Source organism: Mugil cephalus, chromosome 10 (assembly GCF_022458985.1).
Source record: "Mugil cephalus isolate CIBA_MC_2020 chromosome 10, CIBA_Mcephalus_1.1, whole genome shotgun sequence".
Lineage (NCBI taxonomy): Eukaryota > Metazoa > Chordata > Actinopteri > Mugiliformes > Mugilidae > Mugil > Mugil cephalus.
This window is the reverse complement of record NC_061779.1, coordinates 14,678,151-14,703,472: the sequence shown is the minus strand read 5'-3', so window position 1 is coordinate 14,703,472 and position 25,322 is coordinate 14,678,151. Positions and strand designations below refer to the sequence as shown.

General features: G+C 42.0%; 3 protein-coding genes across 5 annotated transcripts in view; 1 reads left to right on the top strand and 2 right to left on the bottom strand.

Moving 5' to 3' along the window:
• Window positions 1-3: 3 nt before the first annotated feature.
• etfa (electron transfer flavoprotein subunit alpha) lies at window positions 4-6,507 on the bottom strand. The gene is made up of 12 exons (XM_047595628.1): window positions 6,360-6,507; window positions 5,164-5,313; window positions 4,932-5,013; window positions 4,560-4,642; window positions 4,287-4,386; window positions 3,997-4,107; window positions 3,748-3,849; window positions 3,439-3,507; window positions 3,261-3,343; window positions 1,961-2,026; window positions 1,643-1,723; window positions 4-387 (listed from the first exon to the last, which is right to left on the bottom strand). The coding sequence occupies exons 1-12, from the start codon at window positions 6,396-6,398 to the stop codon at window positions 352-354; spliced, it is 1,002 nt and encodes a 333-aa protein (XP_047451584.1). The 5' UTR covers window positions 6,399-6,507; the 3' UTR covers window positions 4-351.
• A 1,340-nt stretch (window positions 6,508-7,847) lies between these two features.
• Window positions 7,848-12,400, top strand: isl2a (ISL LIM homeobox 2a). The gene is made up of 6 exons (XM_047596960.1): window positions 7,848-8,067; window positions 8,508-8,697; window positions 8,999-9,258; window positions 9,734-10,020; window positions 10,699-10,866; window positions 11,477-12,400. Exons 1-6 carry the CDS (start codon window positions 8,010-8,012, stop codon window positions 11,591-11,593), a joined length of 1,080 nt encoding a protein of 359 aa, XP_047452916.1. The 5' UTR covers window positions 7,848-8,009; the 3' UTR covers window positions 11,594-12,400.
• A 1,331-nt stretch (window positions 12,401-13,731) lies between these two features.
• Window positions 13,732-25,322, bottom strand: part of scaper (S-phase cyclin A-associated protein in the ER) — a 53,827-nt gene continuing 42,236 nt past the window's right edge. For all 3 annotated transcript variants that reach the window (XM_047596955.1, XM_047596957.1, XM_047596956.1), the window contains 6 exons: window positions 24,573-24,728; window positions 22,461-22,695; window positions 20,834-20,983; window positions 15,357-15,548; window positions 14,676-14,715; window positions 13,732-14,447 (listed from right to left, as the gene is read on the bottom strand). In XM_047596955.1, coding sequence (XP_047452911.1) covers window positions 14,350-14,447; window positions 14,676-14,715; window positions 15,357-15,548; window positions 20,834-20,983; window positions 22,461-22,695; window positions 24,573-24,728 — 871 coding nt within the window. In that variant the 3' untranslated portion in view covers window positions 13,732-14,349. The remainder of the gene's footprint in view (window positions 14,448-14,675; window positions 14,716-15,356; window positions 15,549-20,833; window positions 20,984-22,460; window positions 22,696-24,572; window positions 24,729-25,322) is intronic.

The window sequence follows — 25,322 nt, the reverse complement described above, 5'->3', positions numbered from 1 at the left end:
AACTAGTTGTTAGTTGTCACTTTAATACATCTCCAAAAGCATCTCAATAATTACAGACCCTCTCGGTCAGCATGAAGAGCTACATCAGAGTAAAGTATCCCCAAGGATGCCCTTTGTGTACCAGAAAGTTAAATACAAATTACAAGACGTGTACTACCAAAAGCAACCCTTCCCCTTGCCCAAGGATATTTAACACTTGTTCTGTAAATATAACAATGGTGTTTATTCTTGAGAACGTGTTCCTGAAAACAACCAGAGAGAAGCAAACACTCACACCACCAAAAACTTTTTAAGGCGTTGACTGTGATCGCTGTCTTGATTTATGTGATGGAAGTTCGTGGGAGTTTCTTCTCACTTGCCCAGTGCTTCAGTCATCTCAGGAACGGCCTTAAGAGAAAACACAGTCTAGGCTTAATGGGATATTTTAACAGCATCACGACTGTTCAAATCTCAGCAAATCTATTCTGTTAAATGTATCTACTACGGTCTGGAAAACTCGAAGTACACGCTTGCTGCATTGTTCCAGAACCGACTTGTTAAATGAAACTCAACACCCTGCACAAATCCTTCAGTTTGAGATATTTCTTATGTGTGTATCCATATGTCCTCATGGATTATACGAAGATAAACGTTCGGTGACACCTTTGACTCTCATCCAAAGCATATTTTATATCGTTTTCCCTTCGTATTATTTCTGAGTGTGTTGCACTAACAGTCGCACATGCTGCTGCTCACTATGTAAATGAGCTGTATCAGGAGCGCTGCAGGTACACGAGCATTCATCTTTTGATAAATGAAGAGCAAGTCTCAGCAGGGGAAACATCTGGCCCATAAATTTATGTGACGATAATGCATGTTTTGTTGTTCTGAAGAAGACAGATTTGAAAGCCTGTCCGGGTAAATATGAGTGCAAAATTATTCAAATGGCTCTCCTTGTGAGCCGAGAACAGAACCATCAGTCACCGCCTCCGTCGGTACGGGGGTATCAACTGTCCATTTGGGGAAAAAGTAGAAAGCCCATCCATTTTAATCAGTTATCTGAGGAGTGATCACATGTAAGATGATCTCGCCCAGTAGGTCACAACTCTGCTGCCTCTAGCTATTATTACTAATCACTTCTACAGAGTTTGTCAGGACACCTGGTCTGCTCAGACACTACCGAGGGGCTAAATAAAACATGACCAACAGGACACAAATGAAAATATAACCTACTAGCCTTTCACAGGCGGTGCTGGACTCCACTGTTAGTTGTGCCAACACGCCTGGCTCACTATCTCCAGCTAGACACAACAACGCAACTAAGCGTATAAGTGGCCTGGCAAGCGAGGGCTGGATAAAGAAACTGAAGCAGACTTTTATGCAACTATTGATCAGTTTTTATATCTCCGGAGATGCTAATGTGTTTATCTCGAGCCAGAAGTCTCCTCGGATTAATTCAAGAACTTAATAATTCAGCAGTTGCACATTTCCATTAGGTGGAATAAGGCGTCGTGAAAAATTTATCAGCCAGGATGAAAATGTTATATTCTGTCACTCAGGGCTCTGGGCAGTCAAGGCGTACAAAGAAAATCCAGAATCCAGGCGACGCTTGCTTGTTTCCTAAGGGGAGATCGTTACGGTTATAGCAATTCTTGGCGCCTACCTTAAACAGGTCGGCCACCAATCCATAGTCAGCCACCTGGAAAATGGGAGCCTCGGGGTCCTTATTGATGGCAACGATAGTCTGAGTAAAAAAAAAAAAAAAGACGCACATGACAAAATAATAAAAAACTTAAAATGCTCACTTTGTATTTGATTTCACAGGAAAAGTCTTTATATCTTTTTCTACCACAACGCCCATGACTAAACCCAGACATCCAAGACAAATTGATACTATAAAGTTTCAATAAAGTCAATATTACATAGATTTTTGTACAAAAGAGGGTGAGTTTATCTGCCCATGTGGCTCCAGTGGCTTTACCTTGCTATCTTTCATTCCAGCCAGGTGTTGGATGGCTCCGGAGATACCGACAGCAATGTACAGCTCCTGTGAACACGAACAGAAGACAACAAGCGTTATACGCTTCGAGCTCAATCTCAGGCCTTTGGAACAAGTAAAATATCGTGTGTAACGCTGCAATGGTCAGGGGTGTGCCGTCTACGGCGAACCAGCCATCCCTCCCCCTTCGCAAACGTGCGGAAATAAAAACATCTCTCCCTCCCTCTGTTTAATGCGCTGCCATATGAATATTTCAGTGTGTACTTAATGGTGAAGTCTCAGAGGAGAGAATCATCAATGTGTGAAGACAATGTCATCTCATAACTGCAGAAAATTAAGAGTTAAGAGCCATATTCTCCCAGACAGACAATGAGCTGAGAAACTACAAATTAGAGAAGAAAGTACGATATATTCTAAAGTAATTATTCAATTGCATTTTTTTTTAGTTTTTTATCGGTTTCACAAAAACACCCTAAAAAAAAAAGGATATATCTATCTATGCATGTGATGGAGCACCCAGTGATTTTTTACACGCACCATTTCACAAATAAACCTCTGGACTGAAGAGCATGTTGTAAATTCGCTCCAGTGCAGCCAAGTAGTCAGCGTTGTGGTGCAATATCTGGCAGCTCAAAGATGCTTCCACTAATTTGTCTGATAACGAAAAACACTTGTTTTACTTTAATCAGTACGGAAGAGATTATCTTACAAGCCACATGTGAATAAAATGTGAATCTTTCACTTCCTCAAAAAATATTTTTAACCTCGCCGGTGGAAGAAAAACGAACACGGTTTGAATTATATTTAATTAACCGAGTCAAATTCCACAAGCTTGTCAAAACATTCGGGAAAAATCCAATGTGGAGAGGCTGGCCTGGTCTGAGACTCTGACATCCACACATCCACTGCGCTCTGCTTTAATGGATCAGCTAAATCATTTAAGGCTCTAAATGTGCCATCACGCACATTTTGCGAGGCTTAATGTGTGGATAATCACAGCTGGGCTAACCCGACTGAATCACATAATGGGACATTAACCTTTTTAAAAGGGAAGAGCAGCCAACGTGCTCATACTGAATTGCCGTGTGAGGGCTGAGAGGCATTCATCAAAAGAAAATGTGCACACTGACACTGCAGCTGAGTTCAAGCGTTGACCACCTTTAACCTCTGAACTGAACCATTTACATTTTGCCATTTCATGTTTAATTTAGTTTTTTTCTTTATTCGTGGTACAGTACACCAGTCAACCCACAGTAAACCATTCAGAAATTGACCAACTTACTGGTGCTACAATCTTGCCAGTCTGTCCAACCTGCATGTCATTAGGAACATAACCAGCATCCACGGCAGCTCTGGATGCACCAACTGGAAAAAAGAATAACGCACAGTGTGACATCAAGTCAAAATAAATAAATGAATTTTGAATCAAGTAAGAAATTAGAGCAAAGTTCCCGTGATACCTGCAGCGTTGAGTTTGTCAGCCAGGTCATAAAGCAGCTTGAAGTTATCTCCACTCTTCAAGCCCCTTCCTGGAAAAGAGGACACCATTATTCCAGCTGAGCAAACAGAAGTATAAACATCAAACCTTGGTCTTTATATTCCCAGCTATAACATGTGAAGCCCAAACTGAGCAGTGCGTTGACAAAAATACCCAGAATGTCGATTTTAAAACAAATTCATACACAAATTCTAGCAACCCATAATTTGGCATTTCACCCTTTGGTGACACTGCATCAGAAATAAGACAAATACAGACAGTTAATGCATACCTCCTGAGACCACGACCTTAGCACTTGTCAGCTCTGGCCGGTCGCTCTTTGTCAGACTCTGTTCCAGCCACTCAGATATTCCAGAGGGAGAAGAGGCAGCCACTGCAGATCAGAGGATCACCGATCACAGGTAAGAGTCGCGATGACGAAATAAGGTTTGTGGAGGCGCACTGCAATAGTTGTCATTGAACAACATCCAGAATAACAAGTAAAAAGCTGAGTAAGAAGAGAGTCTGTAAGCTACAATACCCTCTGCTGATGAAGCACTTCCTCCTTCTGTCGCAGCTGCCTCGAAGGACGTTCCTCTGACGGTGAAGACTTTGATGGGCTCGTTACATTTCACGGTGCTGAGGGCATTGCCTGAGTCATTCAAACAATGCATTAGAAGCATTGAGCAAAACAACACATGCAAGTCTGAGTTATACAAGAACAAGTACCAGACACTGCTGCTAATGCAGGTCATTTCCAGTAAACAATCTTAAACTAGTCAGAAATAACTATGAATAAGAAAAAAAACATCTGATCTTGGAAGGGATTACCTGCATAGATGGTCCTGACAAATGTATCTGGAGATTTGATCTCAATAATATCGGAAACTGGGGCAACATCCAACTTGGCAGCGACTCTGGGAAGCAGGTTCTACACAGGAGAAAGTGGGATCATAGTTGGCAAACTTGTAGATGGCTGACGGGCATGACTGGTGCAGAGTTTTATTGATGGTAGGACGTTTAAGGTGATACAGGTGGCACAACGAATCAACACAAACATTGAATGCAACATTTTCTGTATAACATAAACGTGTATTGACTTACCTTTCCAAAAGCAGATGCACCAGCACAGATGTGAGTGAAGTTGAACTGCTTTTGTGTTTCCAGGATAAGTGGAGTCAACTCCTCTGGGGGAAAAAAATGCCAGAGAGCAAAAACAGAATCAGGTTCGTTGCAGGCTAACCTCTGGCTCCAGCAATACCTGCTCTAGACGCCTTAAAATATGAGCAGGGGAATCAAATGAATAACAGCCTCCACTCCCTTAGTTACAACTGCCAAGATGCCTTCGCCCAGCTGTGAATATATGGGACTGTGCAAATATGAAATAATATGCTAAAAAAGAGGGGAGGCATGTTCAGTAAATCTTTGCCGTCCAAGTAAAAGGGAAATAAATAACAGGCATAGGGTGACACGTACCTGGCAGGGCACCTTTGTAAGAATCATGCTGGGCCAACAGAACCTTCTTTACACCTTGGACTTTGCTGATTTGCTCCACAACCTGAAACGACAAAAACAATTTGATGACCCTCAAAGTGTACTTGCCTTTTTTTTTTTTATTATTCTTAGCTACAGTCCCGTTTTTATTTAACATTGCCCAAATAAAATCTCAACAGTATTAAAATTACGACACCTCAAAGTCTCTGGTTACCTTTGCACAGTTTGTTCCAGCGACCAGACATGACACCTCTCCACCCAGTTTACTGGCAGCAGTGATGGCGTTGAGAGTGATCGGGGTCAGCTTTTCATTGTTGTGCTCCGCAACGACCAAGGTGCTTTGAAACCTTTGAAGCAGGCCGGTCTGTTGGAGAAAACATCTCGATCAATACAGCTGGTATATCAGTATTAAAAACAAACAAACATGTTAGGTTATGGCGACTCTTCTCAAAACATTTTCAGCTTTTTTTTTTATTTAGACACAAATTGAAGACAACAGATGTTGAAAACATTTGTCCATTTACTTCCATATTACTCTGCTCTGCTCTATACAATCATTATCTGTATTTTATAAACATATGCTCTACTAAAAATATAGCGTGTAGATCCAACTGGTTTTGTTGCATTTAGAGAACACCGTCTCAAATCGTCTAAAAATGAATTCGGTGTGTGCAAGTTGGCTTCTCATTGTTTTTATTGTTTGTTTTAGTTTAATAATGTTTTATCTATGTCCTATGCACAATACTTTGGTCAACCGTGTTGTATTCAAAGTGCTTTATAAATAAAAGTGAATTGACTGAAGTGCACACATTGAGTTTCAGGATAATGAGCAAACACCCTTCAGGTCAAACAGCTGCATCTGGTTCTGTAGAACAGGACAATACCAGCCTCATCTGGATACGTCTTAACGCCACCAGTTATTAAAGGTCATCCAGATAAAGTCAACCACATGGAGAAAACGCTGCATATCGCTTTCTGCTTTTAAACCCTGTTTTTCAACACTATACGGTTCACTGGAGGTGCCTTCCAAACACTTTGGCAACACCTGTCAATAACAGATTCACACTTTCGTAACTGTTGTTGTATCCAGGTTTCATAACTGCTAGGCTAGCTGTGCTAGCTGCAATTAGCATACGATCAAAAGCCAATGCAAGTTCTGAGGCTATTTCACAATGTGTCAAAACATACACGAAGGGTATCTTCAGATAAAACACTATCACGTGCGTTAATTCATAATAGTGTCACTACTTGTCAGAGAATAGTGTTAGCATAGTGACCAGCTGAACCAGGTAGCCGGCTACTAGCCTGCTGCTACTGTTGCAAACACCAAGCGATGTAAACGAATCTGCTACGACCAACAACCTCAATACAGCCGCGTCTGCGTGTAACTTAAAGCCGTCTCTCTCTTACCAAATGTTTCACGCTTGTCTTGTTAAAAGCTCTGTTCATCTTGGAAACCTCGACGTCGCTTTGCTGCAGAAACTAAACTGAGCCAAAGGTCATGTGACGTATGAGGAACGGGATTCTCGCGAGATGTGCTGGGACAGACGGTAACTTCCGGTCACCTCTTTCTGTTTATGACCACGATTTTGTTACCAGTAGCTTATTATGTTATGCTGGTAGCTGAAACGTAGTCCAGACGTCACAACACGTTATTAAACATCTTGTTCATATTTTCTCTGCCTTATAAAGCATAAATGAAGTGATAATTCGTCTAGGTCTCGCTTTGGAAATGTCCCCATATATGTATCTTTCTTCTTTTCAGAGTATTTTCTTGATTATAATGCAACTAGGTTTTTTTCTACCTGGCAACAAGTAGCATAAAGATCAAAAACTTTGTCATTCCCTAAATGTAATATTAACAAAGAGGTCTACAAGTACTCAAATGAATCAAGGCCTAATTTGAAGATGAAGGGGGGGAAAAAATGACTAAATGGTTAAGTAAATCTATTCTAGTGCTGACACTTTCATGATCAGCTTAAGGAATTGAACTCTTGCAAGAAAAGTTCCCCTTTTCTTCGATTAATTAGCCACGTAGTACATTTGATTATAATTATAATGATTGATTATAATTTAATAGCACACATTAAACATTGTTTGTTCAGTAACAGACACAGCACAATTGACAAATGGAAATCCACAAAGACAGGACCATCATATTCACTGCATTGCAATGAACTGATTAATTAAGCAATTAGGTTTACCTAATTTAAAAAAGAAAAAGAAAAAAGTTTAGTGATTGTTATTAGCCGAGAAAATGACAAAAGTCAATAAAGATTTGTTTCTTAATCGTGCAGCCTGTTGTTCCTGACTTTATATTTATACAGTATATCATCCAGTAGAGGGCTCTCTACAGTGGCGAGTACTGGTTGACTTTAGAATGACTGAAAAAGAAAACAAGTAGCACGTTTTAATAACATTTACAAGGGAAAACCAAATTAACCGAATAGACCGTGTAAAAATAATTAACCATATTAATACAAAATTAAAACATATCCACATTTTAACCCCATCACTGTAAACATGATAAACTGGCTTCACTGGAAGACAAACAGATAACATGTATCATAGAAATAGTATAGTGACAGGGACGGTCATGTCATAAACAACATGTGCTTGAAGTACATTTTTTAGGGGACCTGATAATTAAGAAAAGAAAACCAGTAACCAGTCTGAATTCACACGTATAACTGTTCAGCTGTAAAAAATACATTCACGTACACGAAACAGAGAAAGTCCAGCAGTGCTCTGGGATGAAAGGGTTATAAAAAAAAAAAAAAGAAAAACACACACACACACACCGACAGACAACTGCTCTCAAAGGCAACCCGAGAAACCAAAGGAACAAAAAGCGCAGGGGTCCAGAGGGAGATTTGCATGGCACCCTCTCCCCGGACCCACAGAGGTCCAGGTTTGCAGACGTCACTGGTCGATGATCTCTGTTTTCTCTCCACCTCTCGGAGGAGGAATACAAGTTTATCATCCAGCCAGGGACGGGACGGTCTCCTCTGCGGCTCTCCAACCTCCATCTGTTTGCTTGCACTCGACTATTTCTCCTGTATGGTGGATATCCTTCTCAACACTTCTTTCTTGGATGATATGGGGGATCATTCAAAAAGTAAGCATAGCCTACCTCTATTTCAACTTATTATCCTCGGAATGTGTTGCGTTTTTTTTATTTTTTATTTTTTTTTGACATTATTATTTCTACTTTTATGTCATAATCGGTGTTTAGTCTCCCGAATGTCATGATTAATCGCTCCAGGTTTGCAGAAAAATGCCGAGACGAAAACCCACCAATATGCATGTAATATGGCCAAAATAACTTATGTGTAACTATTTAAGTGTTATTGCTCTTACCCATGTCTCACTTGGGGATATTTTTAGCTCCTGCGGCCTCGTTGTAATTATTCTGTAATATTCTTGGGAGGATCTACATGTTTGTTGTGATACGCGCACAATAGATTCTCTGATTAATGCGAAGAAGGGTTTAACGGGGATGTCACGCGGATTGGAAGAGCACACAAGGTGTTGCATTAATGCATTCCCACTTCACAGAGAAGTCGGGAATCGCAATGTGTGTGGGCTGTGGAAGTCAGATACACGACCAGTACATCCTGAGAGTCTCCCCGGACCTGGAGTGGCATGCTGCCTGCCTCAAGTGCGCAGAGTGCAACCAGTACCTGGACGAGACCTGCACTTGCTTCGTCCGGGACGGAAAAACTTACTGTAAAAGAGATTATGCACGGTAAGAGTTCAGGAGAGTTTTTGAAGATATTTCATAATCCTGAATTTGTACAGAATCCGAGAACAATAGCAATAAAAAAAACTGTTGAATGTAAATATACTAACGATAATGTCCAAATGTATGGGAAAAAAGACGCACGGCAAGTAATGAAAGTTGCTTAAAGCGTGCAGCAAATTTCTGTTAATCGCATCTTTTCTGAAGATCACTGCATCGGCTAATAAATTATCGTGCTTATTTTGTAACTGAGCATCTGCTTCAGAAGTCAAGATCGTGGTGAACACATCCCCGTGCTGCTTTCCAGGTTGTTTGGCATCAAATGCGCAAAGTGTAACATGGGCTTCTGCAGCAGCGACCTGGTGATGAGAGCCCGGGACAATGTGTATCACATGGAGTGTTTCCGGTGCTCGGTGTGCAGCCGACACCTCCTGCCGGGGGACGAGTTTTCCTTACGGGAAGACGAGCTCCTGTGTCGGGCGGATCACGGCTTGCTGGCTGAGAGGGCCTCTGCAGGGAGCCCGCTCAGCCCAGGAAACATCCACACCAGACCACTGCACATTTCAGGTACAAGCTGGATATTTTCATAGGAATTATACAGATAGCCCCAAATTGTGACTGTATTATTATTATTATTATTATTATTATTATTATTATTATTATTATTATTAAAAGAGGGGCAGGTTTTGTTAATCTGTCGAAAAACGTGAGTCTACTAAATAATATTGATTAGCCTTTTTTGAAATTCTAATCTGAAAATGAATTTTTGTCCTATAATTTTTATTTTCTTAGTTTTATACTAGTGCACTGACCTTACAGTAGCAGAATTGACTGTTTTTTAGAAGATGATAACTGCAACATCCATGAGTGAATTTGTTGCTTTTTATTCACTGTTAACCATTTCTTATAGAGCTGAATCAAATCCAAAACAAATGCTGATAACAAACTGAAGAACCAGATGATGACTTCTTTATTTCTCATGGTTGCAACACTTTATGCACTTACTTTATTCACTCTTATCTTAAAATGTCCTTCTCCTCAGACCCGGTTACCGTCAGGCACCCTCCCCATCACCGCAACCACGTCCACAAGCAGTCCGAGAAGACCACCCGAGTCCGGACGGTGCTCAACGAGAAGCAGCTCCACACCCTGCGGACCTGCTACAACGCCAACCCGAGACCGGACGCCCTGATGAAGGAGCAGCTGGTGGAGATGACCGGCCTGAGCCCCAGGGTGATCCGAGTGTGGTTTCAGAACAAACGCTGCAAAGACAAGAAGAGGTCCATCCTGATGAAGCAGCTCCAGCAGCAGGGACACAGCGACAAAACCGTGAGTGGTCAGGTTTTTTACTCTTTCAGTCTTTGTTTCTCACGTTACAAACGTGTAGTTTACTGTCACCGGTTTATTTTAATAATACAGAAAATAGTTTAAGCAAAATAAATGTCCATATACACACTGTCATCCCATATGTTTGTACAGTGACCGAAATAATCACAAAAAACATAATATACACAATAAAAGCGGAAATAAATCAGATTTTGTCATAAATATGAATTTAAAAAACAAGTTAATATTGTGTTGCACAAATCTAATTAAGAGTAAAACCAGCAACAATTTAACAACGTCTTTATCAAGTACATTATATCTGTCCAGAAACACATGTAGATTTGTTTCTCAGATCAGCAGATTATTGTGAATTGAAATCTTGACTCAAATAATTTTTACAGCTAAAGAAAATAAATAACAGACCGAAACGAAGGAAGCCATTGCAGAGGGCGGCTCCAGGAACTCCCATAAATGTTTATTAAGCATTTTACAGAGTCAATTCAGTGTTAATGATCATACGGTTTTAGTTTGGTTTGTGGTTTCTTCTAATAATAATCCTGTATTTGCATTCCTCACTGTGAAATCGGGTGACTGAACAGCAAAACCATGTGTTTATCCTGACTTGGTTTTGTCCGTTCAGTGGGTAAAGTAGCCAACTGAGTGTTTTCATTCGTCCTGTAGAATCTGCAGGGCCTGACAGGCACACCTCTGGTGGCAGGCAGTCCTATCCGGCACGACAACACCGTGCAAGGGAATCCTGTGGAGGTGCAGACCTACCAGCCTCCGTGGAAATCCCTCAGCGACTTCGCCCTGCAGACCGACCTGGACCAGCCTGCTTTCCAGCAACTGGTAGGATTATATTGAATCAATTGTATTAAAATAAACGCAAAACTATTAAGTGGATATCAGAAGTGGATTCACCCAGAGACCGCGAGAGGGTTTGTTAAAATTCAGTGGGTTGAGTTGACGCTATAAAAAAAAGAGAAAAAAGACGTTATTCTATGAAGATGATGATGGCATCTTTCATCCAGTTAAAGCGATTTAATTCGCCTCCTAAAGTAACCCAATCACAAAATTACAGCCTTGTGCAAAAAAAAGCTGTTTTTGTGCCAAAGTGATTCCTGAAGGCCCCACGTGGAGTCACTTGATAGCCTGTGCTGCCCATGTATAAATATGTGATATGAGGAGGTCTCGCAGGAATAATGAGTGATTCATTTACACACGTTTTAACACATATTCATTTAATATTGGGCTACTTTGGAAAAAAGGGAATAAAAATATCCCTATATATTTAAGGGGCTCTTACACTCTTGCAGCCAGATCCTGGTCATAAGCGCATTCATACTGCACTTTGACTGGGGGTTTGTTATTATTATTATTATTATTATTATTATTATTATTATTATTATTATTATTATTATTATCATTACATTTGACTCTGAGTGTTTTGCTCCGGCAGGTGTCCTTCTCTGAGTCGGGCTCTCTGGGGAACTCCTCGGGTAGTGATGTGACCTCCCTGTCGTCGCAGTTACCGGACACACCGAACAGTATGGTGCCGAGTCCCGTCGACACGTGAACAGGCATCGGGGTCAGCTGGAGGCCCCGGGCGCAAAATGCGCAAAGACCTCAGTGACATTCAATCAAGACAACAACAACAACAACAACAACAACGAAAAACAAACGAACAAGGGACCAGGATGGATTATACTGGATGATACATTCAGGTCCCGGAGGATTGGACGTCTTGATTATCCCCTGTACATCCTGGCATTTTATCTCATTGTCCTGCTCACTGACACTTCGGCAGCACACACAGCTGTTTGACGGACACTGTGGGCTTTCAAGCTATTGGACACCTTTCCTTCTACCATGATGCCAACAACACCTGTACTGGACAAGGTGGGAATATGAGGTGGGATTCAAACACGTGAGCCTGTACTGGACGTTTGAACGCTTACAGTATGTTTGTCAGGAAAATACTAGATGTGCATGATTTGTAAGTTTCACTATCGACTCCTGTAAATTATTGAAACTAATGAAAGAGAGGGGGAGAGAAAGGGGGAAAAAAAACGCTCTGTTCGCCTTGAAAATAAGTTATTATTATTTATTATTATGAGGACAGACATAGCTGATCTTATCAATAAAACGATTGATTATTGCATGCTAAATCCATTTGTTCCATAAACCTAGGGAAGAATTTTAATTATAGTCGGCAAAATAAATCCTCGGGAATGGAAAACACATCTGCTGCTTATAATGTTTGACACTGTTTCAAGTTGGGAGCTGGAGGAGGAAAGGTTTAGATACATCACACTTTTTTTCTTTTTCTTTTTTTTATAAGAAACAATTCTGCAAAAAACTCAAATAAATACCTAAATATACATCGTTTGGGCCATCGGAAGTTGACAGTTTCAGGAATGTGTATTTTTTTGAGGGGGTTCCCTGTCTGTGTCATTAAGCTGCAAGCTTGGGACACATTGAAGGAGCCAATACATCTTAGAAAATCCGCTTATATTTAGGCCTGCTCAGTTTCTGAGTCAAGTGGATCGCTGACTGATGGCTGACAAGATTATTATTAAGCGTTTGGCCAATGTGTTATGGGTCACTGAGTCAGACACAATCGGTAGCAGTCTGTTTAATTCGCCTCCATGTGTATTTTAGATCCTATTACTATTATTGTGCCCCTCAGAAGCATGAGACTCTATAGCCATTCGTGCGTAATGTTTTGTTCCAGTTATGGCGATAAAACGATAAAATTGCTCTTATTTAGACAAATATCGCAGAGCCATATATGCCTACCTGAGGCTCAGGGTTAGGCTGCAAGTCTAGACAGAGGACAGGCAGCGGCGGCCCCTTATCTACATCTGGCATCACCTGCAAAGGATACGCTGAATGGACGCAGAACAAAACGTGCAGCGGCGCAGAGCTGAGGGGACTCCCAGCCTGCGGACGCATCCCGGCGTGTCTTGAGTTTATTTTCATTCCAGTAGGAATCCTGAGCGACAAATAGCCGCTGGACAAGAGAGCAAGCAGGTCAAGCCCGGACTGACACACTACACCTCAACAATTTGTTGTGGAGGATCGGCTTTTATCGGTGAATGGGGGCGAAAAAAAAAAAAAGGCTCGGTGAAATTAACAATCCTGTCAAGTCCTTAAGAAGAGCTAAATATTTAACCCGTGAGCTGGGAGATTCACCACTAGCAACAATAACTTTAAGAATAATATTTGACCGGGTTGATAAGAATAAAGCCTTTAAATTATCGCATATAAATGGATACACAGAATTTAAAAGCAATATTTTTGTAGTTATTAAACTTGGCACACAGGCACATTTAAATAGCTCCCACAATTTCCACCAGTCTTACATCGTTTTAAATGCAAAGAGGAGCCTGTTAATAGTTTATTTTGTGTTTTGTTTCTTTAAGGCGGCTATAGGTGCACACACTGGTGGTGTTTTAAAATAAAGCGTAAAAAAAAAAAAAAAGCATATATGCATTTAAAATCTTTGAAAGTTTGAATTTACATATCCAATTCATGCACCTTTGACATTTTAAAAAATTTAACAAGTTTTCTACAAATTGTAATTGTCAGGCAAATTATCTTATGTCCATTATTCAAGTCAGCGACTCATCACAAAGCCAAATGAGAGCAGAAATGTTGGTGCATTAGTGATAATTATATTAAAGTCACAAAATAAAACTGAGGAACAACACATAGGCATAAGTCCTTTATTGAACATGAAGGTAAATAACTCAATAAATTATATTAATTTTGTAAGTGCTTCCCAACAAAGGGAGAACGGAAAGAAAAAGACGACATGAAAAACACAAGTTACATATTTTCATTAAAGGCAAGAGATCTTTCTGGTAACTGGCATCATACAGACGATCGACAACATTCTGGTCATTCACATTCAATAAATTAACACAGTACGGATGAAAAGGTTTGGCAAAGGATAAATTACAGTGTAGGTAAATGAGTCAGGTTTATACAGTCACTGCTTTGAAAATGGAACCATTACTATCAACAACGGGAACAAAGAGAAACAAATGGCTTATTCACACATTAAGTGGAGAAGTTGTGCGTGTGCTCTAACTGTTAGGTACACATAAGACGATTTGTGCAAATTCCTCTTAGACATCGATCTGACTTCCAGGAAATCAAAACAGACGCACCAAAGAAGGATACGGCTCCTCTTTTCTTTTCCTTACATCTGACAAAGTGTCTGAAGTCAGAAGAATATCGCTTATCCATGTGCAGACTTAAAGTCACAAAGAAATCGAAACACCCCCACAAGTCAGTCTGTAATGCTTATTGTATTGTGCAAGTCCATCACTCCTCCTGCTTCTTGAGAAAAAACTGCAGCGCTGAATCCCACTGATCTCTTGGGAAGCGGTTTGACAATTCGCCGGTATCCAGTAGCTGGAAAACTTTGCAGACAGAAGAGAACAACCACATTAGAGCTAAATCCTTTTGAAGCAGGCGTTACCAAAGGTTATGCCTTAAAAAAAAAAAAAAGTCCATTCAAAAAGCTATCGTTGCGCTATCAACTATCGAGACTAGAAGAATTAGACATGTGAGACAGTCACCTCTAACCAACCATTCAAACTACAGAACTGATTACAAGTTTAATTATTAATCTGATTAAATTATCTTACCGGTTTTATTGTCCGACTCCTTCTCGTTTGCGGCACAGTCCTGGAAAGATTAATACATTTTCAATAGGATTATTTGTCTCATAATAAATTAAATAAATATCACAAATGTCAAACAAAATAAGTAAAAAAAAATTTTAAATAAAATAACATACATTACTCAGCAAACTAAACCTTCCTGGATTAAACTGTTCCACCCGGGGGAATGTTACTGAGGTTAACTCAAACATGAGAGGAGGGGGCGCGGTGGGGCAAGACACCATGCATTATTGCTTTGTTTGAAAGAAATGACAATAGCTCGTCTCCCTTTGTATGGAAGTTAATCGGTGTCTAAACAGTGGTGGTTTCAGGGTGGTGAGGGGCTTGTTGTCAGAGGAAGATGAAGGAGACAAGCTGTTTACTGGGAGTTGAACCAGTGGCAGGTAAATCCACTGTGAAGGAAACCGTTTATCTTTGTAAACCCCGCCTGATACGGATTCACCGTGTTCCTCGTGAGCTTTTGTCGAACACAGAGGTTTCCTCAGGATGTGGGAGATACTTTTATTTAGCTGAGACCAAAAAGATCTTTATGATTATTGATATGTTACTTTTTTTAAATTTTTGTTTTTATAAAACTTGAGACATTTTTTTTTGGCTACCCCACTTACATTTTTTTGCCGTTTCCATAATAGTTTCCACACTTACCTGAATGAATGTGGCGAGCAGCACACAGCTCATCTCCTGCTGCAGGATGACCTTGTTCTGCGAGTTGTTGTAGCAGGCCGAGATGAGGGAGGGGAAGAGCACTCTGATGAGGCGTGGGTGGCTGAAGTACTGGAAGGGCAGCTGACACAGTTTCTGCAGCACGCTGGGCTGGCGGCCAGACTGCACTATCACCTGGAACACACAGGGAGCAGGGCCAGTCAGTCACTAAGCCGGTCGGTGGCACTGCTGCTAGTAAATCACTGCCCTGTGCCCCTCCCACATGTAAATCTGCCACTAAAACAACACACAAACAGCCATTAGGAGGAGACCTGGGGGGCACAGCCTCCCACCGCACAATTACAGGCTATAAAACACAATGATGGGATGTTTTGTTGCAACAGCGGGGCTGTCGTAACATGAGAGGGAAAATGAGGAACGTGAACTGATGTCATCATTAGCGGTAAAAACTTCACTTTCAAGTTTTGTGTTAAGTTCTTTGAGCTGTAGCGCGGAATCGGTGGAGGAGTGAAGCTCGGGTTGAGAGGGCATTCACAGTGCAACTGGGGGGTGGGAAGGAGGGGGGATGGGGGGGGGGGATCAGCAGGCTGATCAAACCTCTACAAACAGTACGGCCACCCCCACTTTAAGAAATGAGCAATACCATTAATGGTATTTTCACCCTGCCGACATCCTGCTCTCCGTCACAGCCCGTCAATCACACACCATCGCATCCGGGCCACCAGTATTAAAACCAAATCACTCCCAGCCTCATTTTATTAGAAAGGGGGTCCCCGGTCATCTCCCTTAAGCTGGAGAGGACGGACAGGACCCGTCCGAGAACCAGGGAGGTCAACGCGCTAAATCCTGCCAAAAGAAAAAAAAAATAAATAAAAAAAAAATGCTGCTTTGCCGGCACAGACAGCGGGACGGGGGGCTCAATGGAAACCAGAAGGGCAAGGTGAGGTCCCCAAGTCACCTGACATAAATTCACAGGATTTACAAGATTTTAAACATACACTCTCTAATACTCTTCCATTGGTTTCTCCTTTGATAATGCACTCCAAGTTTGAGCAGTGGGATAAACAAAGCGATAATTCACCGCTTTTATCAGTTCAAGGTGAAGCTTCTCAGAGCTGCCCTCTACAGTGGAGTTCAAAGGGACACAAAACAGTGTTATTTCCTATCGTTATTAGTTCGCCCATCCACGCGGACAGGTCAGACAGTCTGCGCTTTAACGCGTAGCAAATATCTGAAAATCTCAGCGCGTCGATCTAACATGCGAGCGTTCATTTCTAAAGCAAAGACAATTAGAGCTAATTTCTGTTTTCAGTACAGAGGCATGAAAACCAAGCTAGTGTAACAGTGGAACAACAAAATCCTCACTGCTTTCCTCATTTTTTTCTTTCTTTTTTTCAAACACAAAGGAATTTGGGAACAAATCTATCCATTGAAGGAAGCAAAAGAAGAAAAAAAAAAAACCCTGGCTCTGGTTGTTTTCAAACGTAGAGCTGCTTATTTTCAGAGCGCGTAGTTTCAGTGTTTTCTTGCTACTTTTTCCACTAAATCCTACATCATTATATTTTATCTCGCATGTTGCAACATTGCCCAAAGACAAACTGGCAGGTACATAAATTTATCAGAAAGCTGCAAACGCTGAGGAATCTCCTCATTCTGGTGTTTTAATCCAGAGCGTTTATGTTGGGGCATCATAATTTAACACCACGGCAAGTACGGGATGTTTGAGTTGGAGCTCCAAGGAGATCCAACCCACAAATCACCCAGCGATCTCATAATCCTCCAGTATGCACAATTCCATCTTCAGCTGCCTAAACAAATTGTCCACCCTCAAGTGCCTGACGCAGAAAGACATAAAACAAAGCCTGGTGGCAGCAAGAGTCTGGAGGTAGAAGCCGAGTCGCCGGCCAAATTTCCACGCCTCTACCAGGTGAAGAGCAACGCCAAAGTCTGAACTGGTCTCCAACTAGAGATTAAGCTCAGCTGAAATATCTGCAGCTTGGAGCTTGACATCATAAAACTAACAACAAGCATGTGAATCCGTGCATCTGGTCCACGTATAAGGCAGACCCCGTAAAAACTGAAGTGTCTTGGCTGCTCTGTTCTTTCTTAAGTTCAGGGACCTGGCGTTTTTTAACGGTTTTATGACGCTTCCATTACATAACTTCCTCACTGTCCACAATGACAACAAAGAGTGTGTAAAGTTAATGTCCTGAAACAAACAGATTCCTGGGAAAACCCGGCAGAAACCAAAGTAAAGTGGATTTAAAAAGAGAAGACGGGGGGAACAAAAGGAGCCTCGCAGCAGAGCACGGATCTGAAACAACGCAACCAGCCTGCGCGCATGTGGCTGCAGCATGTTATTCATTTCTGACTGTACGAATGCAATTAGGAACTTGTAATGTCATAATCTTTGAGGTGTAGAGGCTTCCCCATTCATCGTCGTGTCTAGACAGCCCAACACCTCAGGAGGAACCAGAGTCGGAGCGAGGCCATATATCCGACACTTGAATCCGCAGCATAAACCAGATCCAGTGGAACTCCTTCGCTGATAAGACTGGCAGCGGTGGAGCAGACAGCACAAAGCCAAGTTAGTCAAATAGGAGTTTTAGTGCGTTTTACAGCGTCTGACTGAAAGGCACGCAGGACGCCGCTTAAGCTGCCTCTGGGTAACTGGATGCCAGCGGCGCAGACCTTCGACGAAGACAGGTCGACTTGACGCTCATGGCAAGTTGTTTTAAAATCCCATGAAACCTCCTGTTTACACAATGACGCTTAATAACTCTTTATTTATCTCTATGAGCCGACGCTGTCATTCCATCCCAGATCCAGCGGCTGATAATTCTGCTCTTAAACCAACCTGACGACAGCGTTGCAGACAAATGGAAACTACTCTCTGAAAGGTTTGCAAGGATAAAAATGTCCTCAGCTTCACTTAAAGTCAGTTGGACCTGCTTTCAACCTTGAAGCAGAGTGTAAATCATCTACCAAGCTAACAATCAGGCACTCTCCTGCCAGTTAGTGGAGTGTATGTCTGTGTTCCTCTGCCTCTGTTTACTCTGCTGGGTGATACAGAGTGTGTGTATTCCCTGGTGCTGGCTCCCAGTGGTCTGCACGAGCTGCACTTACCCTGCAGGCAGCGAGCGCTCGGTTGTCTTGGCCGTAATGGACTGCTGAAGGAAGAGTTTCAACATCAGGTTAACAGGAATTACAGGCCCAAAGCTCGGCTTGAGCCTGCAGGGCAGAGGAAACGCCCTCAAAGAGAATGGGAAGAAGAGGACTGACCCCACAGATAAGGCTGAGCTGTGGAGATGAGTGCGGGACGTGCGGCCCAGAGATGATCCACAGCTCAAGCGATGGCAAGGAGAAACTATCAAGTTACATTTATAAAACATCCATATGCTACTTGGAATTAGACCTGCTTGTGTGCGTATGTGTGTGCGAAGAATGCGTGGCTCTCGCTGCTTTGCGCGTGTGTGGCCATTTTCCATGTACAGGAAAAACAACGCAGAGAGAGTTTTCTTAAGATTTCCACACTCTGAAATTACTCGTGTCTCAGTGAAAAGCAAAGCAGGAATCAGGTGGGTTAACATGTCACCAGTTTTCAATTACAGTCCCGTCAGCTCAAAGGTTCAACAGATCATCACTGCGGATGAATCACAAATGAATCACTCTATTTAAAGACAAAGAGATTACCGGTACCTATCTCTTCAGGGGGGGAAAAAAAGGAAGTGCAGTTACAAAATCGGCTTCATTCGTTCTGCTTTTCTTTTTCTTTTTTTTTTTTGTTGGTGAAAATGTCTACAGACGCACCCGACCGACAGACAATGAAACATATGGCTACATGGCTCAGTGGCCCCCATAAGCAAAAACACACTCATAAAAACATGCAAGCCTACATATGTCACTCTCCCAATGGCTTTTTGTGTGACAAGGTGAATTATTCATGCACCCCAGAGCAGAGGGAATACATCACTACGTATAGTGCTGCTTCAAAGATCTACTTTTTATGAGCAGCTTTATTTCTAGAGCATATATATAAACAAAAGCCGCTGTGCCGACAGTGAATCAGCAGTCTCTGCGACCGCACAGGCCTCGGGTCGGGCTGCTTTTGTGTTCTGCCAATGCTTACATTAGCTTGAGAAAAGCTCAAGCTGCTCTAAATATTCTCCTTAACGCCATCCATCTTGGTGCAGAACCGAATGGATGCATTCCAGGAACTGGACCACTGGCAAAGATCAACTCTGTGTGAATGTTGTGTGGGATTTTTGTTTCCTCACAATCTATACTCACATATGAAGAAAAAAAGAAAAAAAAAAAAAATTGGCTTTATTCAAAATTCTTATAACCAACATGCAGGTTGTAAATTAGCAACGTGCAAATGTTATTTTAGCAAAACACAGAATATGGCTGTTCTGTTAATGTTGCTGCGGGCGTACGAAGATAAACAGTCTGTCACACGCTTAATCTAATTGTCAGTCCTTGTTCAATAAAATATGCAAATTGGATCAACAATGACCAACAAATGCTAATTCCGTACATCAGAATAATTAAATTAGTTAGCAGCAGAGGAGAGCGCTAAAGTGGCACTGACAGAAGATGGCACTTATAATTAGAAATTTAAAAAAAAAAAAAAAAAATCTGCAAATTAGAATCACTAATCAGGCTATAAATTGTTGTGATGGGAGTTGACCGTGTGTGGATAAATGACACGTCAGAGACTGAAGCCGTGGCTGCTGCCCGTGCGGGTCAGGCTTAGCTTAATCAAAGCCCAGCCAACTGTAGCATGGCTAATCAGGGGCCCGGTAGACGGGCCATGCATGACAGCCAACTACACAGCAGCCAGGTCTGCTCCTTCACATCCTGCTCACTTCCATAGAGCCCCCTAAGTAGTTGTAACACCGGGGCCAGCACACTGCCCTGCTTTACCAGGAGGGAACAATGGCTCACTCTGTGGGACAATAGACGACACACAGGCTGAAAGCAGGAAGGTGCCAAGGCATGAATCTTTAAACAGGTGCTTTTTGTTACAATTACAAAACTACACCCTTTTTCTGACAAATAATGCATGAGAAGAACAATAGTAAGATGATATTACCGGGCTTCTAACTCAAAAGGAAGCTTTACACAACTGAACGAATTAAATGTAATTAGCAATTAAGCAAATAAGACAACATGGACTAGAATAACATTACACATTTCCTTTAATTAATACGTGCCCTCACACTTTATTTTACATTATACGGCATATGTGCAACTTGGAAAAATTGAAAACATACAGGAGAGTGTATGTTTTTTATCATTTATATACATTTTTGAAAGAGAAGAAACTGTATCCTTGATAATAATTGATTTACTTTTTGGTACAACGGTTACTTACATCTTCAGAGACAACTGCAAAGGCACACTTGTGTTCTGAGTGCTATGGTTTGTTTGAACTGAAAAACACGATCTAATTTTACCTGGTTGTCCATGTGGTTGACAGTGAAGTATCCCACACAGATGATGACTTCGTGCAGCAGCTCTTCGGACGAGTGCTGGGTACAGTACCAGAGCAGGGAGCTGACGATGTGTCGGAAAGCGAGAGACAGGCCCTCCGCTCCTAGAACAGACTTAATGGGTCACAGACAAAGCATGTCAGTGTGTATGGCCGTAACTTAAACATAAATTGTCTATAATTGTGATCACAAAGAGCCCAGCACAAATACAGCGCGAAGCAATAAAAAAAAAAAAAAAAAAAAAAGGTTACGCGTTTTACTGGTGGAAACGTACATGGTGTAAGAGTATAAGCAAATAAACGGGGACCAACCATAAAACACCCCAATCCCACTCAGAATTTAGATGCTAGGAGCAGCACACAGACAGTATTTATTAAACAATGTCAGCGTGACAGAGCACCATAAGATCATCACAATTCCCAGTGGAAGTTTGGGTGTGTTGGGATTTGAACATCCATAAACACAATACCTAGGAAGCTAAATTTGACTTTCAGGGCTTCCTGAACAATATAAAAGGCAGCCAGAGAGGGAAGAAAGGCATAAATAGTGCAATAAATACATTTAAATAAAAAAAACTTGCAATTCGAAGGGACAATAAACTATAAAATAGCTTAAAAAAAATAAAAACATACACTATTTTCACTATTATTTTCCTGACGTTGATGTTATAGCTTCACTGATTTAAAGTTAAATTTAGATGCTTAAACCGCACTGGACCGTTTGGAAACGGTTTCCCTTCAAAATGACATTATTGGGAGCTGATGTGAAGCACACGGACTCGACGGCCTGAATTTTGATCATCCATCCACCGCACAAATACGTGTTAGCTGTCGCAGTGAGGTAATCCGAAACACAAGGTGATTACAACCGCTGGCCAAAAAAAGAAATGTTATTTAAAATGTTCATAAAACTCTGGCAGCGAAGCGCTTTCATTTCCAGCTGTTTTGAGTTGACTGAATATGGCGGGTCAGTGAGAGGAAGCTGCTTCAAAGTAATTACCCCGAGGCATTAAAATAATTAACAGCATTCTCGCTCGCTCTTGTGGCTTTCAGTCTGTGCGGGGACTCAGCACAGTGAAGCTGTCGCCCTCTCCTCCTCGGGGTGGGTGACGTATGGCCCTCCATACAGTGATAATCACTGGTGCTCCATTCTAACCGCTGACCCACCGGGGCTCTCTTCAACCCCAAAAAATGACCTCGGGTCAAAGGGCACCTGTGTTTATGTCCACGGGTCAACTTTGTCCTGCAGAGAGCGACTCCTCTTCTAATGGGTCTCAACAAAGGAACTGACATGCGTCTGATCGTCAAAGTGGATTTATTAAATCACGGAAGAATAATTAAATATTTGTGGGAGATTTTATAATAGCCTTCTGTTCAAGTTTTAAATAATTAGAATTTCTTTAAGTGATGTTAACCCCTGAGCAGATAACAATTCTGGCAACAAAACATTTATTGGGAATACGATTCTAAAAAATATACATGCAACGTAATAATGTTCTGGTTGAACAAAAATTAGATGCAAGACGGAAAAAAAAATAAAATGTGCATATTTTCCTAAATTTGTAGAAAATGTTTTACATGATAATAAATACCTGGAAGGCGGACAGGTCAAGAAGGGCAAAACTGTTGAGGAAGCGGATGCCTTGTAAAGACACCTGGATGACCCCGGGGCTGTAGGGTTCCTGGCTCTGGGAAGACGATTCTGGCAAGAAGCTGTGCAGCAGGATGCAATACAGGGTGTGCACCACTCCCACCAGGTCGGTGGACTGCAGCAGGGCCGTCAACCCCGTCGGGTCCTGCCGTTTGTTGTCAAATATGCTGAGGCAACTGAAGAGAAAGAGAGAGGGAACGTGTGTGCTCAGTGCAACAACAAATAACCAAGACGGTTCATTAACAAGCTGATATCGTAGCAGGAATTAATAAACAGAAGGTGCCTTTTACACGTATAAATAATAACTACATATAATATGATGAGCCTACCTGCTGCTGGTATAAAGCTAAAAGCTCAGTCACTGCAACATCCAAACATGCTTTTCAAATTTAGAGTTGACTTTTTTTTTTTTTTTTTTAGATCACAATACTACCCTATCAACACTGCTGCGTTACCTGACTTGACTGACTGGAGTGAGGGGAAGGCCACTAAGTTAGAAATGTGCTTTATATAAACATGTTGGATCACTGTTGCCCTTAAGTTCATCCTCTGCTCTTTGTTTGCTTCTGTTTTTTTCACTGAATAACAGTTTCTCAGCCTTCACACGCGAGAAGCTCCTACGCTCTTTCACTTTCCGATTAACAAAGTGTAGTCATGTCTGCCAGGCAGATTAGACTAAATACTAAGACTCAGGGTGAGCACCAATTCTTCCTGCAACGATGTGCGGTTCCGGGCAGCGATTTCCTGCTGGTAGATTTAACCGAGTCACCTGACAAGGTGCTGAGTGCTGCAGTACATTTAATCAAAGCCTGTGTGAGCGGGTTCAAGGTGGCTCCAAAAAAGATGGCAACCTATTGGTTTAAGAGGTTGGCAATATCGCCCTTTAAATTTATATTTAACACCAGGTAAAATGCTAGTAGCACATAGGAAATCCGTTTAAATGGTTAGACGTAACCATCCCCAGATTTAAATATTACTTTACTTTTTTTAAAACTGAATATGTCGTGCTAACAAAAGCAGACGTTTAAATATATACTATTAAAGTAATAAAGCAACGACCCTATTTAGGATCCTCAGACGCAATGCAGATGTCTCCAGCGAAACCCTCGGCTAGTACAGACAATTTAAGACTACCGCAGCAACCCCGGCTATGATTTGCAGCCATGCAGAATGGAGGGTGTGTGACCTCTGGATGGAACCTACAGTGCATGCTGATACTTGATGTTAGCCAACAGGCTTTGCGTGAAATATGCTGCTAGGCAAGAACACAGCCTCCTAATGCCGTTATAATCCCCTGACACAGCAACTGGCATGGCCCAAATATTCTACTAGCCCACTGAGCGTTCTTATACATGACACGCAGAGAGCCTTGGCACGACGGAGCTCCCTGGCTGCTGTATTGATCACGGTGTCATTGAATACTATGTTTTCTCACAGATGACAAACAGTAGTTGTAGCTGTCGCGAACCAAGTGACTATTGTTACTGCAGCAGTTAATAGCGACGCACTGGTCGGCACTGAAAAAGTCAAGACTCTCTTCTAGACGTGGATTTCAATGGAACCGAGTCCGTTTAAAATTTTATTTTAATGAACGGCATAACAGAGTATGTGGCTCCGCGACCACGCAAAGCATTTCTTTTGAAGTCAGGAATTGTAGTGCTGATGTCCCTTGGTGTGACTGTGTGCTTAGCCTCTGTCAGCGGCGCCGTTGAACCTCTCTGAGTGGAGGTCACCGTAGCACACGTGGGTGGGCTCCCCCCACACTGCAGCCTAAGGTTTATGGTGAGTGACAGAGCGCTGGGTCAAGTAGATGCCTATCTCTATCTGTAGTAACGACAGCTCAGCCAGCGCGCTGGCTGGAGTAAATGACCCGCTGGCTGATTGCAGAGCCTTGGTTTGAATAACCGCGTCTTTATAGATCCTTCTGACAGTGAAGAACCAACAGAAACTCCGTCTCTGTCATTACTTGCCCGGAGAGGTGCGTGTGTTTGTCAGAGAAGATCAGAGAAATCAAAGAGACGTTTAAAGGTGCGTGAGTAAGAGGCAGCCTTACCGTCCCGTGACGACGAAGCACAGGGTGCACAGTCTGTGCAGCAGAGCCGAGGCTTGCTGGAGGAAAGCAGACATCTTTGGGTGCTCGTCGACGGGACTTTGGATCGACAAGAAGCACCCGTACAGCTTGTCAATCAAACCCATGTTAACCACGTAACTGGAATAAACACACAAGAAGTCAAAAAAAAAAAAGGAAAAAATTTAAAAAATACAACACAGTTAATGACATTTCTTACTAAATGTTAAAAATGAGTCGAGCGACGGCGACTTTCTTTGATAAAAAGGTCATCCCACACAAGGCCCAAACAAGGGCCTTTACTGTGCATACTTCCACTTCACTGAAGCTGTAAGCCAATACCTCACCTAAGCCGTCCACCCCCTGCCTTTACTGTGATATCTTCAATTTGTCTTTGCCAATGACAGGTCTCGTGATCATGTTCCCTGTACTCTTTCAGCCACAAATCACTGCTAATAGTGTCATTAGAGGGCTGTTGTGGCTCCTATGCCAGCCCAGCTCTGGACCATTGACAGTCTGCTGACCTGGGGCTAGTCTCCTCAAAGCTCCGGTATGCCGGGATCTTTGGACACGGAAAGCTTTTGAAAATCTAGAGAGCACTAGAGCTGCCAATCAGGGCTTTTAAGTCACTGAGGTGGTCACTGTGTAGTCACTGTTCCTCATCTTATCACCGCTCAGACTCTTCCCTTCCTTCACATACCTTTTTCTTAGAACTGTCACTCACTGAAGTCCTCT